The 13,068-nt window shown below is 39.3% G+C and overlaps 1 protein-coding gene across 2 annotated transcripts in view; it reads right to left on the bottom strand.

Moving 5' to 3' along the window:
• Positions 1–13,068, bottom strand: part of GRIA3 (glutamate ionotropic receptor AMPA type subunit 3) — a 333,308-nt gene that overhangs the window by 80,720 nt on the left and 239,520 nt on the right. For both annotated transcript variants that reach the window (XM_030934742.1, XM_030934741.1), the window contains exons 8-10: positions 7,344–7,448; positions 6,905–7,012; positions 5,523–5,729 (exon numbers count right to left, since the gene is read on the bottom strand). In XM_030934742.1, coding sequence (XP_030790602.1) covers positions 5,523–5,729; positions 6,905–7,012; positions 7,344–7,448 — 420 coding nt within the window. The remainder of the gene's footprint in view (positions 1–5,522; positions 5,730–6,904; positions 7,013–7,343; positions 7,449–13,068) is intronic.

Below are 13,068 nucleotides of genomic sequence, written 5' to 3'. Positions count from 1 at the left end.
TGACCTATAATCAATCATCCCTGCAACCCCATTACTACCCCCAGGCTCTCTGCTATCTTCTAAGTCAGAAGAAGCAATTCAAGCAGCAGCTTGTCAAGCCTTTCCCAAAGCAACCCCCCTCTTCTTTATCCTTAGTTGTAAGTGCTAGGAACATAAGGAACATGGCAGTTGCCCACTGGGAGGTGTTCTGTTAATTGGAGCCTCAATTTCCTTTTAGCCTTTCTCCTGACTCTCTTTTTCTCTTAGATCATATCTCCTCTACAAGGGCAGAACCCCCAGCTATCTATATTGGGTTTCCAAATATTTCAAGTGATAACTAGAAATGTGGATTACATTATCCTGGAGGCCATAAATAAGCAGGATGAGTATCTTGGATGAAAAAAAAAAGCAAAATGAGTATCTTAGATGGAAAAGTTTATAATACAACTAGATTGTAAGCCCCTTAGAGCCAGGTAGGGATGCTATATCTGATTGATACAACACCAATATTCCCATAATCCGACAAGTTTAGTGAACTGAGCCAGTGTAACCCAGTGGACAGAGCACTAGACCATGAGTCACAAAACCTGTGTTACCAAGTAGTGGGATTTTGTGACTTTGTCCAATCCTGTTGCCGCTCCTGTACCTGTGTCCTCTATCAGGCTTTGGTTTCCTGATTACCTGAGGGGCAGTTCTGATGTCTTGTCTTGGCTGGTTCCCATATGCATTTGTAAAAATGAATGGTAAGGTAGGATTAAGGATGTTTAAGAGCCCTGCTAGCAAAAAAATGCTGTTTTTAAGTGCCCTCAAAACATATGGTATTTAGAAGCCATAAAAACTTGTGGTCTGTAAGCCATTTGATCTGGGACTGTTACCATGTAGTGGTGTTACAGACATCCAACTCAAAATCAAAACTGCTAAAAGCAGGTGGACAGTTTCAAGTCCATAATGTTCTGAAGGGCTTACATAATGGGGCACATTGTGTCCTACTGAGGTTTGTTTCAAAAATAGCCTTCTTAGAGATACAAGGTGCCCCAACATCAACCTGATTTGAATTTCTTTAGAAAAAACCTATTTATAAATCATCTGAAAACAGGCTGATTGGCTTCTTTATTCTTTAACAAATTTAATTCATTTTGACTCTTTCTTGAGACTTTATGACTGACACTGAAATCTCCCTTGCAGAGCTTTCTTCATCTCTGATTTTTTTCATTCTTTCCACTCTGCTCTGTTTTACATACTAAAAGCATAAGAGAAATACCCTTAAGATAAAGCAGTGCCTATCTGTGTAGGTTTCATGTTCACTGCAAGAAATATTTCCCTGTTCTCCATCTTTTTACTCATTAAGAACTTAGAGAAATCATTAGGGGTTTTCAGTTCTTCTTTTTTAAAGCAACTTGCAAACCACAAGAGGCCAGGCCTGCCAGAAATGAAAGCCTGTGTTTTCATTTTTCTCCATTTCTGTCATTGATAGAGAAGTTGAAAACTTCCCAATGCCAAAAGACTAAAACTTCTAAATGAAGATAAAGACACATTTAGCTCATGAGATCATCCTCTTTAACAGAAAGCTTTTACTCCAAGCATGATAAGAATGTCTATTTTTCATAGCCACAGGTTTTAGAGGAAAATGGAATTTGGCAGTCTTCTCCAATGGGTTGGTTTGCTGTAGTTCTCTGGAATCACCTCCTGCTATAAGCCCAGAAAGCATCAGAAAATTGTTTTAGGCAGGGGAAGGAGGAGGACATTTCTGTAAGAGCCTCCCTGGCTATTGCTTTTGTCTTTAGTAGAAAGAACTAAAAGGAAAAGATGGGAAGGTTCCTATAGGAACACTTTTCCTATTCAGAAGTGGAGAGAAGGCATCTAAGTTGCTAAACAAATAAGGGACTCTAGTACTCAAGCTCCCTCACTCACAAATAGACAAACTGGAATGAGGAAGAGATATGTGCAGATTAAATGAGTGCAGTACAGGGAACATGCCGGAGGAGAAACCAAATCCAGTGAGAAAATTAGTCTTTGTCTGAACAATGTCAATAAATCTGCCTTGCTCTATGTCACTGTGTGTAATGTCTTCCTCAATGCCAGGAGAGCAGTGATCTATTTACAGAGAGTGACAGGAGAAATATGGTCATTCAGTTGTGATGGGGTGGTAGAGTTCATGGTATAGCTCACATCAGATAACCTGGGCTAGTATAAACTTACACCTTAGCCCGGGTGCAGTGACTCACACCTGTAATCCCAACACTTTTGGAGGCTGAGGCGGGTGGATCACTTGAGGTCAGGAGTTTGAGACCAGCTTGGCCAACTCCATCTCTACTAAAAAATATTTTTAATATTAGATGGGCATGGTGGCAGGTGCCTGTAGTCCCAGCTACTGAGGAACTTGAGGCAGGAGAATCACTTGAACCCTGAACACAGAGATTGCAGTGAGCCAAGATCATGCCACTGTACTCTAGCCTGGGCGACAGTGCAAGACTCCGTCTCAAAAATAAATAAATAATAAATGAAATAAAAAGACACGTCTTAAATTTCTTGCCATGCTGCTGTGGCCAACCACTTTTCTCTCCAGAATGACTAAGGCACCATAAGCCTTTCTAATAAATTTCAACCATCTTTCAGAATGGGATGGGCCTGAAACCACACTTTGGCTATTGGACAGATAGTGTAATGGTTAAAAAGCATGGACTTCAGAGTCAAAGACCTGAGTTAAAGTTATTGTGTTACTGTTACAGTTGGAATATTTGTGTCCCCACATCCCCCCACCCCCACCAATTCATATGTTGAAATCCTAAACCCTAAGGTGATGGTATTAGGAAGTGGGGCTTTGGGAGGTGATTATGTCATGGGAGTGAAGCCCTCATAAATGAAACTTACAGTACCCTTATAAAAGAGGCCCAAGAGGGACCCCTTACCCTTTCCATCATGTGAGAACACAGGAAGAAGGTACCATCTATGAGCCTGAAAGTGGCCCTCACCAGACAATGAATCTCCCTTGATCTTGGACTTCCCAGTGAAAAATAAATTCCTGTTGTTTATAAGTGACCCAGTTTATGATGTTTTATTATAGCAGTCCAAACAAACTAAGATAGTCACTGTAAACTGTTTGGTCTTTGGCATGTGACTTCACCTCTCTAGGCTGCAATTTTCTCACATGTGGAAAGTGTTTAATAATGGCACATTCCAGAGGCGTGTTGTGAGGATTAAATTACATAAAGTGTATAAAGCACTTAGCACAGTATCTGGCAGCCAGTAAATATGCAACAAATGGTAGCTAATAGTAGTAGTAGTAGTAGTAGTAGTAGTAGTAGTAGTAGTAACAGTAGTGGTAATGGTAGTAGTAGTAATAGTAATAATAATGATATTATAAGATTATATCCCACCATGTACTCAATTTAATGAATATTGGCTTAGGCATTACTGTATGCCAGGCATTGATTCATTAAAGCAAAAAGTGAGCATTTATTATGTATCAGGTACTGTGCTAAGAGCAAGAGTGAGCTGTAAGAAGACAAGACCTCTTGGAGCCTAAGTGTTGGGGAGATGAAGAACAGGAAAGAGAAGAAAACCTTATCAACGACTTGTAAAAGATTAGAACTGTGTCAAGATGGTTCAGAGATTCTCAGAGTCTTCAGAAATCATGACTGGGTGCTCTGCCACTTGTTCAGCCCTCTTTGCACTGGCATTGGAAATTCTTCTCTTTCTTACTGCTGGATTCACTTGAATCTCATCTGCCACTTAGCCCTGCCCCAGTTCCCAGGACCAATCTTGACCCAAGCCAGGAGATAATGGCTCCAAGCCCATAGATGGGGACTGAGGTTCAAGTTGCCTTGCTGTTTGTCTGACTAGAGGATAGTGCTCCAGTTTTTATATCTGGGGTCCAGCCTCATTTTTGTTACCTTTATGTGCCCTTATTTTTAGAAATGAGCTTCTGACTTTGTGGTTCCTCCCAAAGGCCTGTTCCAAGAACTGATTTAGCAACCCCAGTACTCTCATATGATTGGAGAGCTATACCTTATTCTTGCTGGTTTCCATCCCAAGCACTAGAGTCCTTCTCCAGAACCTCAGTCCAATAAATATAAACCTGGTTGTTTGCTTCTTGCCAGCTAGGACTTCTCAGTATCTCCACCTCCTAGATTCCTCTGTCTTCCCCTTACTTAGTGTAGATATTGTCTAGACAGAGAGTTATTATTACAGGTAATCTTTGTTTGCTAGAACTAAACCTTGGCCACCACCCCCTGCGCTTGGATTAGTTCTCTAGTGACTGGTTTACTGAATGGGCAGTTTTTCTGTCCAGTTCTGCTTATTTCCATGTGCCTCATTAAGCTGCCCAAGATATACCATTCACAATGAGAGGCCAAAACCATTTAATACTAAGGGACCCAGGAGCTCTGAAGATACCACTGTACCTTTCTTAAAAGCCCTAATTTTCCATATTAATTATTTTGCACTTGACTATAGATAAGCCCCTGGCAAAACCATTCTGTTCATTTTTCATTCATTAATTCAGCAAGTATTTGTTGAACATCTATGTTTCAGACTGTGTGATATTGAAATGAATCCGCTACATCTTCTGTCCTCGAGGAGTTCATAGTCTAGTAGAACAGTGGAACTTGTAAATGGATCATTACAATACAGGCTTAGAAGTCCTATATGAATATGGAAAGGGAGGAAGCAAAAAGCAGGGGTACCTAACCCAGACCGCAGGCAAGTAGATGCGAATAGAGAAGGTTTTCTGAAACAAGTATCACTGCTGTGTTTCAGAGGACTAGTAGGTGGTATTAGCTGCTGAAGAGATGCAAAAGTACTTCCAGGCTTATACTAAGTGAGAGCTCAGCACCTTCAGGGAACAACACTTACTTTTCTATAGCTGGAACATTGGGTGTGAGGGGGAAAGAGTACAGGAGGAAGCTAGAGAGGTAGGCGGGTGCTAGATTATAAAGTGCCTTATTTGCCATGTGAAGGAATTTGAATTTTATCCTGATTTTTAAAGTGGGAAATTACAGTAATGTGGAGATCTAATTTGCCAGGGTAAGAACAGACGCAGGGTAACAAATTAAATGACTGATAGATGTTAAGAACCCTAATTTAGGTGATGGTGGTGGGGGTGAAGAGTGTGTCTAGATTTGAGAGACTTAAAAGTAGAATTCATAGGACATGGTGACTGATTAGATAAGAGGGGAACAATGAGGAAAGATGATGAGGTTGCTTAGGCAAAGTTGCTTAGGCAACTATGTGGGTGGTAATTCTGCTGCCTGAGCTAGAGAACACAGAAGGAACAGATTTTAAATAGAGGGCAGGCTGTGCTTAATGTTGCCAAATAAAATCCCCCAATTCTATTTTCCTTTTGGTAAAATAATCCTGTTGTCCAAAGGATACCACTGACAACCTACCTTTACAGAGTGCAACTGTAGAGGAATATATTTTTCTTGTAGACTATATGTAAACTATACAATTGGATAAATACTGCACTTGAAAATTAAATACTCTCTCTTCTTCGTTAATTGGAAAGCACAGAGTAAATGAAAACAGAATTAGAAAAAACTCACCCCATAGACAAGTTCCCCAACCATGCCGTTCCATATTTTAGTCTCTGGATCCCTTGCACCATATTTCCCGTCACCAACGATGGACAACTTGTATTTGATCCTTACATGTTTGGCTATTTCATAGGCTAGGTCTACACAATAGCCTTCATATCGTTCATTTCCTTCCAGTTGCTCATGGTTCTTCTTGTACATTACATATGGTGATTCCTTTGGGACCAGAAGCAAGATAAAAGGATTACAACTATACATTTTTCCAAGAGAAGATAAATGTAATAATTTTTCCCCTCTGTGACTATTGAGGTTTGGTATGTGAAAAAGGTCTTTAAATTGTTACTTAGTAAACAGAAGAGCCTTGAGTATTCATTGGGTCACATTCTTTTTTTTTGGTGGTGGGGAGGAAGTGCTTAACTGATAATTTAAGGAAGCAGAGAAGGATTTCAGTTCTTTTTGAGAGTTTGAAAGACAGCCCAGTTTTTACCTATCAAGTCTTTGATTTCATCAAATTTTGCAGTTAGTTACATGATGCTGAAGTGCCTTTGATTTCTCAAGATTTATTATGTAGGAATCACAGGTAGTTGAGGCAAAGCCCTGGGGAAGCACTGTGATCCTTGTGAGGTCAGGGTCCGTGGCATTTACATTTTTATATCTCCAGGACCTAGTATAGTACTTAAGACAAAGGGAGTATTTGACACGTATGCTTAGATGAAAGGCAAACTTCAGCCTAATTCAGAAAGTCATACTTTCACACCTAGTGCTATATTTATTTTTAACCCAGGTTTGTACTTCATTCAGTAAAACAAAACCAGCTTTTAGAAAAGTGTTTTAAAACTAAATGAGAATACCATCTCACATTTTAAGTGCTTTGAGTTTTGCAGAAAACTTCTTCATGTAGTGAATTGTGCCTTGAAACGGGCTTTGATATGGGTAGGTGATGACTATTATACCCCTTTCATAAATGAAGAAAAAACAACCTGAGGCTCAGAGAAGCTGTGACTTGCACAGTTTTACAGGTTAGTGGTAGACCTAATTTTAGAATCCTAATGTACTCTCTCCTCCACACAATGCTGCTTCCCCCACAATGAAGAATTAGGTTTCAAGTCCAGATGAAGCATCAGTCCTATGGGGGCGGGCATGGAGGCGGGGAGAAAGAGGAAAATGATAATCTAAAACTGTTCTAAATTCCTATTCTTTTTCTTTCTTTCTCTTTGTTAAATTACATTCTGTTCATCATCATGGCAAGATACTTTGAGAGTTTCCTGAGCTTCCCTGTTGGAAGTTTTTACTGTTTGAACTTGAGGTCTTTTCTACTGATGGAAAAATACCTTGCAGAAAACAGAAGTCTTGCTGGACAGAAAACCCACCTACCTACTGTTCACACTTACCAAAATGGTAGTCACTACTATGGTCCGATTCTCTGAGGATGCACTGTCATTGCTGATTTGCTGATCTGAGAAAGGCACAAACCTTTCATACTCATTCCAGTAGCCGGCCTAGAAACAGAAGACATTTGACCTGGATGCCTATTTTTCCCTCAAAAAAGTACTGCATGAAATTCAAGTGCTGTTGTGGAACAAAACTTTCTTGAGCTCTATAAGGATTGACATCCTGTCTCCCCGTGTCTTGTCATTCCCAACAGGACCCCTGTTGGGAATGTGTGCACAATGACACACACACAGATGTGCTATTCCTTCATCCTGGAGGTTCCCATATTCCACTCACCCTTACTGATATTTTGTAAAATAATAATACTTATTTTCTTACATCCAAATGCTGTCCTTTTTCAAGAGCCCTTTTCTTTAAATGTCTGTTTTGGTTACTTACTTTTCGAGAGCCACTGACTTTCATTTCATACACATCAATGGTATAATTTGTCCTACGTCCGTAAGTGTCAAATTGGATGTTTCCAGTCATTCCTTGTACTTGCACCTGGTAGAAAGAGAAAATTTAAAATTTAAAAATAACACGGCATTATTGCCTTCTAAGTCTCTGGGATGAGGTCTACTGATAGATCTTGGAATCTTGAAGAATTATTATTGCAAGTCATTGAGTTCTATCCACCAGATCAAGTCTATACAGATCTTCATTTCCTCCACAGTATTTTCTTGGTATGCCTTTTAGTTTTGAAGCATTGAGTAGGTGTAAGATGCTGTTACTTATATAATACAATGAGGGCTCTACTGCCACTTTTTCAAGGACCTGAAATTTCCACTAGTCCCTTTCAGAGAATACTCTGCAGGCTGTCCCCTTAACTAGGGTAATGTATTCTAAACTGAGTTTCTTGGGGGCCATGGCTGCGTCTTATCTTAATATTTCCCATATCTGAACATAATCTGGTTTCAGTAGCATGGGCACTGTTGCACTTGGACTCATATCATAGCTTCAATTATTAACTGAATGACCTTCGGCATGTTCTTAATTTTGGGGCTTTTTTACCCCAGTGTCTTAATCTGTAAGATTGAAAATCCTAGTAGTACCTATCTTTCAGAGTTATTGAGAGGATTAGAGAAGATATATATATGTGTGTGTATATATATATACACACATATACATACATACACACATATATACATACATATATATACACACACATATATATATCTATCTATTAAGCATCAGAACACATGCTAGCTATATTAATTATTATTAACCAAATAGATTTAGTTCTGTTTCTTGAGAGAGTTACACATTTACCAGCTACTACAGTGACAGGGATGAGCTTTCCCTCTTATTTGACGTACACTCAGCTACAGACAGGTAACAGACAAGAGAGCTAAGCCATGGAGGGGTAATCCAAAGACTAATAAAATTTATTAAGCCTAAGGGGTCAGGAGTATGGAGCACTAGACAAGAAACTAGAAGAACTGGAAGCCAGAACACTTGTTTGGGATGCCAAATGCTGATTTCATGTATGGCACAATTTTTCCTAGGCCTGAGCTCAGCATTATGAATTAATAAGAGACCATCTCTTCTAGGTAGAGAGATTCTTTACCTAGTTTACAGTGCAGGGACACTGGATGAAATACCCTCTACAAATATAAGTCATTATTGTTAACCACTTACATTACTCATCTGGCAAGTAAAGGTCAAAGACTTTGCTTCAAAGAGAAAGAATATATCTCATTTTCCTAGTATGAAAGAATGGAATTGTTTTTCATCACTTATAGAAAATGACAAGCTGTCAAACAAGTCAGAGGTGGCAGTAGGTTTGTGTTGCAGAAAGAAAAATGTTGTCAAATATTAGGGAACATTTTTTAAAGGAAAAGGGGCTTGTTCACCACCAGTAGACTGGAATTCCTATGGAAAGGAAAATGCTCCAGTGTGATGAACTAAAAACAAGATGATTGTCCAACGGATCCAACAAAGCTAAGCACTGTTGTTAGCTTAGGCTTGCAGAGAAGGTGGCATCACACTTCTAGTTAGAGAAAGGACCTTTGTTGAGATAGAAATTACTTATCCAGTGGGATGAGACTGATATATAATGTGAGGATGAAGGGCTCTTTATACTCTATTTTGAGCATTGAATTGTGATAGAAGACTTAGGCAGGGACAAGGGCAATAGGAACTTATTAAGGAAAGCCTTCATTAGTGAAAATAGCTAGGGCTTTAAGTCTCATTAAGAGTCGTCTATTTCTAAACCCAACCCATCTGAATATGATATATGAACTGGAGAATAGTCAAGGCATAGTCCAACAAATTCCAGACCCCATGATTTGAGCGTTTGGTGACCAGAAGTAGAATTGGACTACCACTCAGAGAGAAATCTATTTTTTTTATTATACTTTAAGTTCTAGGGTACATGTGCATAACGTGCAGGTTTGTTACATATGTATATTTGTGCCATGTTGGTGTGCTGCACCCATCAACTCGTCAGCACCCATCAATTCATCATTTATATCATGTATAACTCCCCAATGCAATCCCTCCCCCCTCCCCCCTCCCCATGATAGGCCCCAGTGTATGATGTTCCCCTTCCCGAGTCCAAGTGATCTCATTGTTCAGTTCCCACCTATGAGTGAGAACATGCGGTGTTTGGTTTTCTGTTCTTGTGATAGTTTGCTAAGAATGATGGTTTCCAGCTGCATCCATGTCCCTACAAAGGACGCAAACTCATCCTTTTTTATGGCTGCATAGTATTCCATGGTGTATATGTGCCACATTTTCTTAATCCAGTCTGTCACAGATGGACATTTGGGTTGATTCCAAGTCTTTGCTATTGTGAATAGTGCCGCAATAAACATACGTGTGCATATGTCTTTGTAGCAGACTAATTTATAATCCTTTGGGTATATACCCAGTAGTGGGATGGCTGGGTCATATGGTACATCTAGTTCTAGATCCTTGAGGAATTGCCATACTGTTTTCCATAATGGTTGAACTAGTTTACAATCCCACCAACAGTGTAAAAGTGTTCCTATTTCTCCACATCCTCTCCAACACCTGTTGTTTCCTGACTTCTTAATGATTGCCATTCTAACTGGTGTGAGATGGTATCTCATTGTGGTTTTGATTTGCATTTCTCTGATGGTGAGTGATGATGAGCATTTTTTCATGTGTCTGTTGGCTGTATGAATGTCTTCTTTTGAGAAATGTCTGTTCATATCCTTTCCCCACTTTTTGATGGGGTTGTTTGTTTTTTTCTCGTATATTTGTTTGAGTTCTTTGTAGATTCTGGATATTACCCCTTTGTCAGATGAGTAGATTGCAAAAATTTTCTCCCATTCTATAGGTTGCCTGTTCACTCTGCTGGTAGTTTCTTTTGCTGTGCAGAAGCTCTTTAGTTTAATTAGATCCCATTTGTCAATTTTGGCTTTTGCTGCCATTGCTTTTGGTGTTTTAGACATGAAGTCCTTGCCCATGCCTATGTCCTGAATGGTACTACCTAGATTTTCTTCTAGGGTTTTTATGGTATTAGGTCTAACATTTAAGTCTCTAATCCATCTTGAATTAATCTTTGTATAAGGAGTAAGGAAAGGATCCAGTTTCAGCTTTCTACTTATGGCTAGCCAATTTTCCCAGCACCCTTTATTAAATAGGGAATCCTTTCCCCATTTCTTGTTTCTCTCAGGTTTGTCAAAGATCAGATGGCTGTAGATGTGTGGTATTATTTCTGAGGACTCTGTTCTGTTCCATTGGTCTATATCTCTGTTTTGGTACCAGTACCATGCTGTTTTGGTTACTGTAGCCTTGTAGTATAGTTTGAAGTCAGGTAGCGTGACGCCACCAGCTTTGTCCTTTTGACTTAGGATTGTCTTGGCAATGTGGGCTCTTTTTTGGTTCCATATGAACTTTAAAGCAGTTTTTTCCAATTCTGTGAAGAAACTCATTGGTAGCTTGAGGGGGATGGCATTGAATCTATAAATAACCTTGGGCAGTATGGCCATTTTCACGATATTGATTCTTCCTATCCATGAGCATGGTATGTTCTTCCATTTGTTTGTGTCCTCTTTTATTTCACTGAGCAGTGGTTTGTAGTTCTCCTTGAAGAGGTCCTTTACATCCCTTGTAAGTTGGATTCCTAGGTATTTGATTCTCTTTGAAGCAATTGTGAATGGAAGTTCATTCCTGATTTGGCTCTCTGCTTGTCTGTTACTGGTGTATAAGAATGCTTGTGATTTTTGCACATTAATTTTGTATCCTGAGACTTTGCTGAAGTTGCTTATCAGCTTAAGGAGATTTTGGGATGAGACAATGGGGTTTTCTAAATATACAATCATGTCATCTGCAAACAGGGACAATTTGATTTCTTCTTTTCCTAACTGAATACCCTTGATTTCTTTCTCTTGCCTGATTGCCCTAGCCAGAACTTCCAACACTATGTTGAATAGGAGTGGTGAGAGAGGGCATCCCTGTCTTGTACCAGTTTTCAAAGGGAATTTTTCCAGTTTTTGCCCATTCAGTATGATATTAGCTGTGGGTTTGTCATAAATAGCTCTTATTATTTTGAGGTACGTTCCATCAATACCGAATTTATTGAGCGTTTTTAGCATGAAGGGCTGTTGAATTTTGTCAAAAGCCTTTTCTGCATCTATTGAGATAATCATGTGGTTCTTGACTTTGGTTCTGTTTATATGCTGGATTATGTTTATTGATTTGCGAATGTTGAACCAGCCTTGCATCCCAGGGATGAAGCCCACTTGATCATGGTGGATAAGCTTTTTGATGTGCTGCTGAATCCGGCTTGCCAGCATTTTATTGAGGATTTTTGCATCGATGTTCATCAGGGATATTGGTCTAAAATTCTCTTTTTTTGTTGTGTCTCTGCCAGGCTTTGGTATCAGGATGATGTTGGCCTCAGAAAATGAGTTAGGGAGGATTCCCTCTTTTTCTATTGATTGGAATAGTTTCAGAAGGAATGGTACCAGCTCCTCCTTGTACCTCTGGTAGAATTCAGCTGTGAATCCATCTGGTCCTGGACTTTTTTTGGTGGGTAGGCTATTAATTGTTGCCTCAATTTCAGAGCCTGCTATTGGTCTATCCAGGGATTCAACTTCTTCCTGGTTTAGTCTTGGGAGAGTGTAAGTGTCCAGGAAATTATCCATTTCTTCTAGATTTTCTAGTTGATTTGTGTAGAGGTGTTTATAGTATTCTCTGATGGTAGTTTGTATTTCTGTGGGGTCGGTGGTGATATCCCCTTTATCATTTTTTATTGCATCTATTTGATTCCTCTCTCTTTTCTTCTTTATTAGTCTTGCTAGCAGTCTGTCAATTTTGTTGATCTTTTCAAAAAACCAACTCCTGGATTCATTGATTTTTTGGAGGGTTTTTTGTGTCTCTATCTCCTTCAGTTCGGCTCTGATCTTAGTTATTTCTTGCCTTCTGCTAGCTTTTGAATGTGTTTGCTCTTGCCTCTCTAGTTCTTTTAATTGTGATGTCAGAGTGTCAATTTTAGATCTTTCCTGCTTTCTCTTGTGGGCATTTAGTGCTATAAATTTCCCTCTACACACTGCTTTAAATGTGTCCCAGAGATTCTGGTATGTTGTATCTTTGTTCTCATTGGTTTCAAAGAACATCTTTATTTCTGCCTTCATTTCGTTATGTACCCAGTAGTCATTCAGGAGCAGGTTGTTCAGTTTCCATGTAGTTGAGCGGTTTTGAGTGAGTTTCTTAGTCCTGAGTTCTAGTTTGATTGCACTGTGGTCTGAGAGACAGTTTGTCATAATTTCTGTTCTTGTACATTTGCTGAGGAGTGCTTTACTTCCAATTATGTGGTCAATTTTGGAATAAGTACGATGTGGTGCTGAGAAGAATGTATATTCTGTTGATTTGGGGTGGAGAGTTCTATAGATGTCTATTAGGTCCGCTTGGTGCAGAGATGAGTTCAATTCCTGGATATCCTTGTTAACTTTCTGTCTCATTGATTTGTCTAATGTTGACAGTGGAGTGTTGAAGTCTCCCATTATTATTGTATGGGAGTCTAAGTGTCTTTGTAAATCTCTAAGGACTTGCTTTATGAATCTGGGTGCTCCTGTATTGGGTGCATATATATTTAGGAGAGTTAGCTCTTCCTGTTGAATTGATCCCTTTACCATTATGTAATGGCCTTCTT

This window comes from Rhinopithecus roxellana, chromosome 7 (genome assembly GCF_007565055.1).
Source record: "Rhinopithecus roxellana isolate Shanxi Qingling chromosome 7, ASM756505v1, whole genome shotgun sequence".
NCBI lineage: Eukaryota > Metazoa > Chordata > Mammalia > Primates > Cercopithecidae > Rhinopithecus > Rhinopithecus roxellana.
Note: the sequence above shows the minus strand (reverse complement) of the source record. Positions and strands in the feature narration are given on the sequence as shown.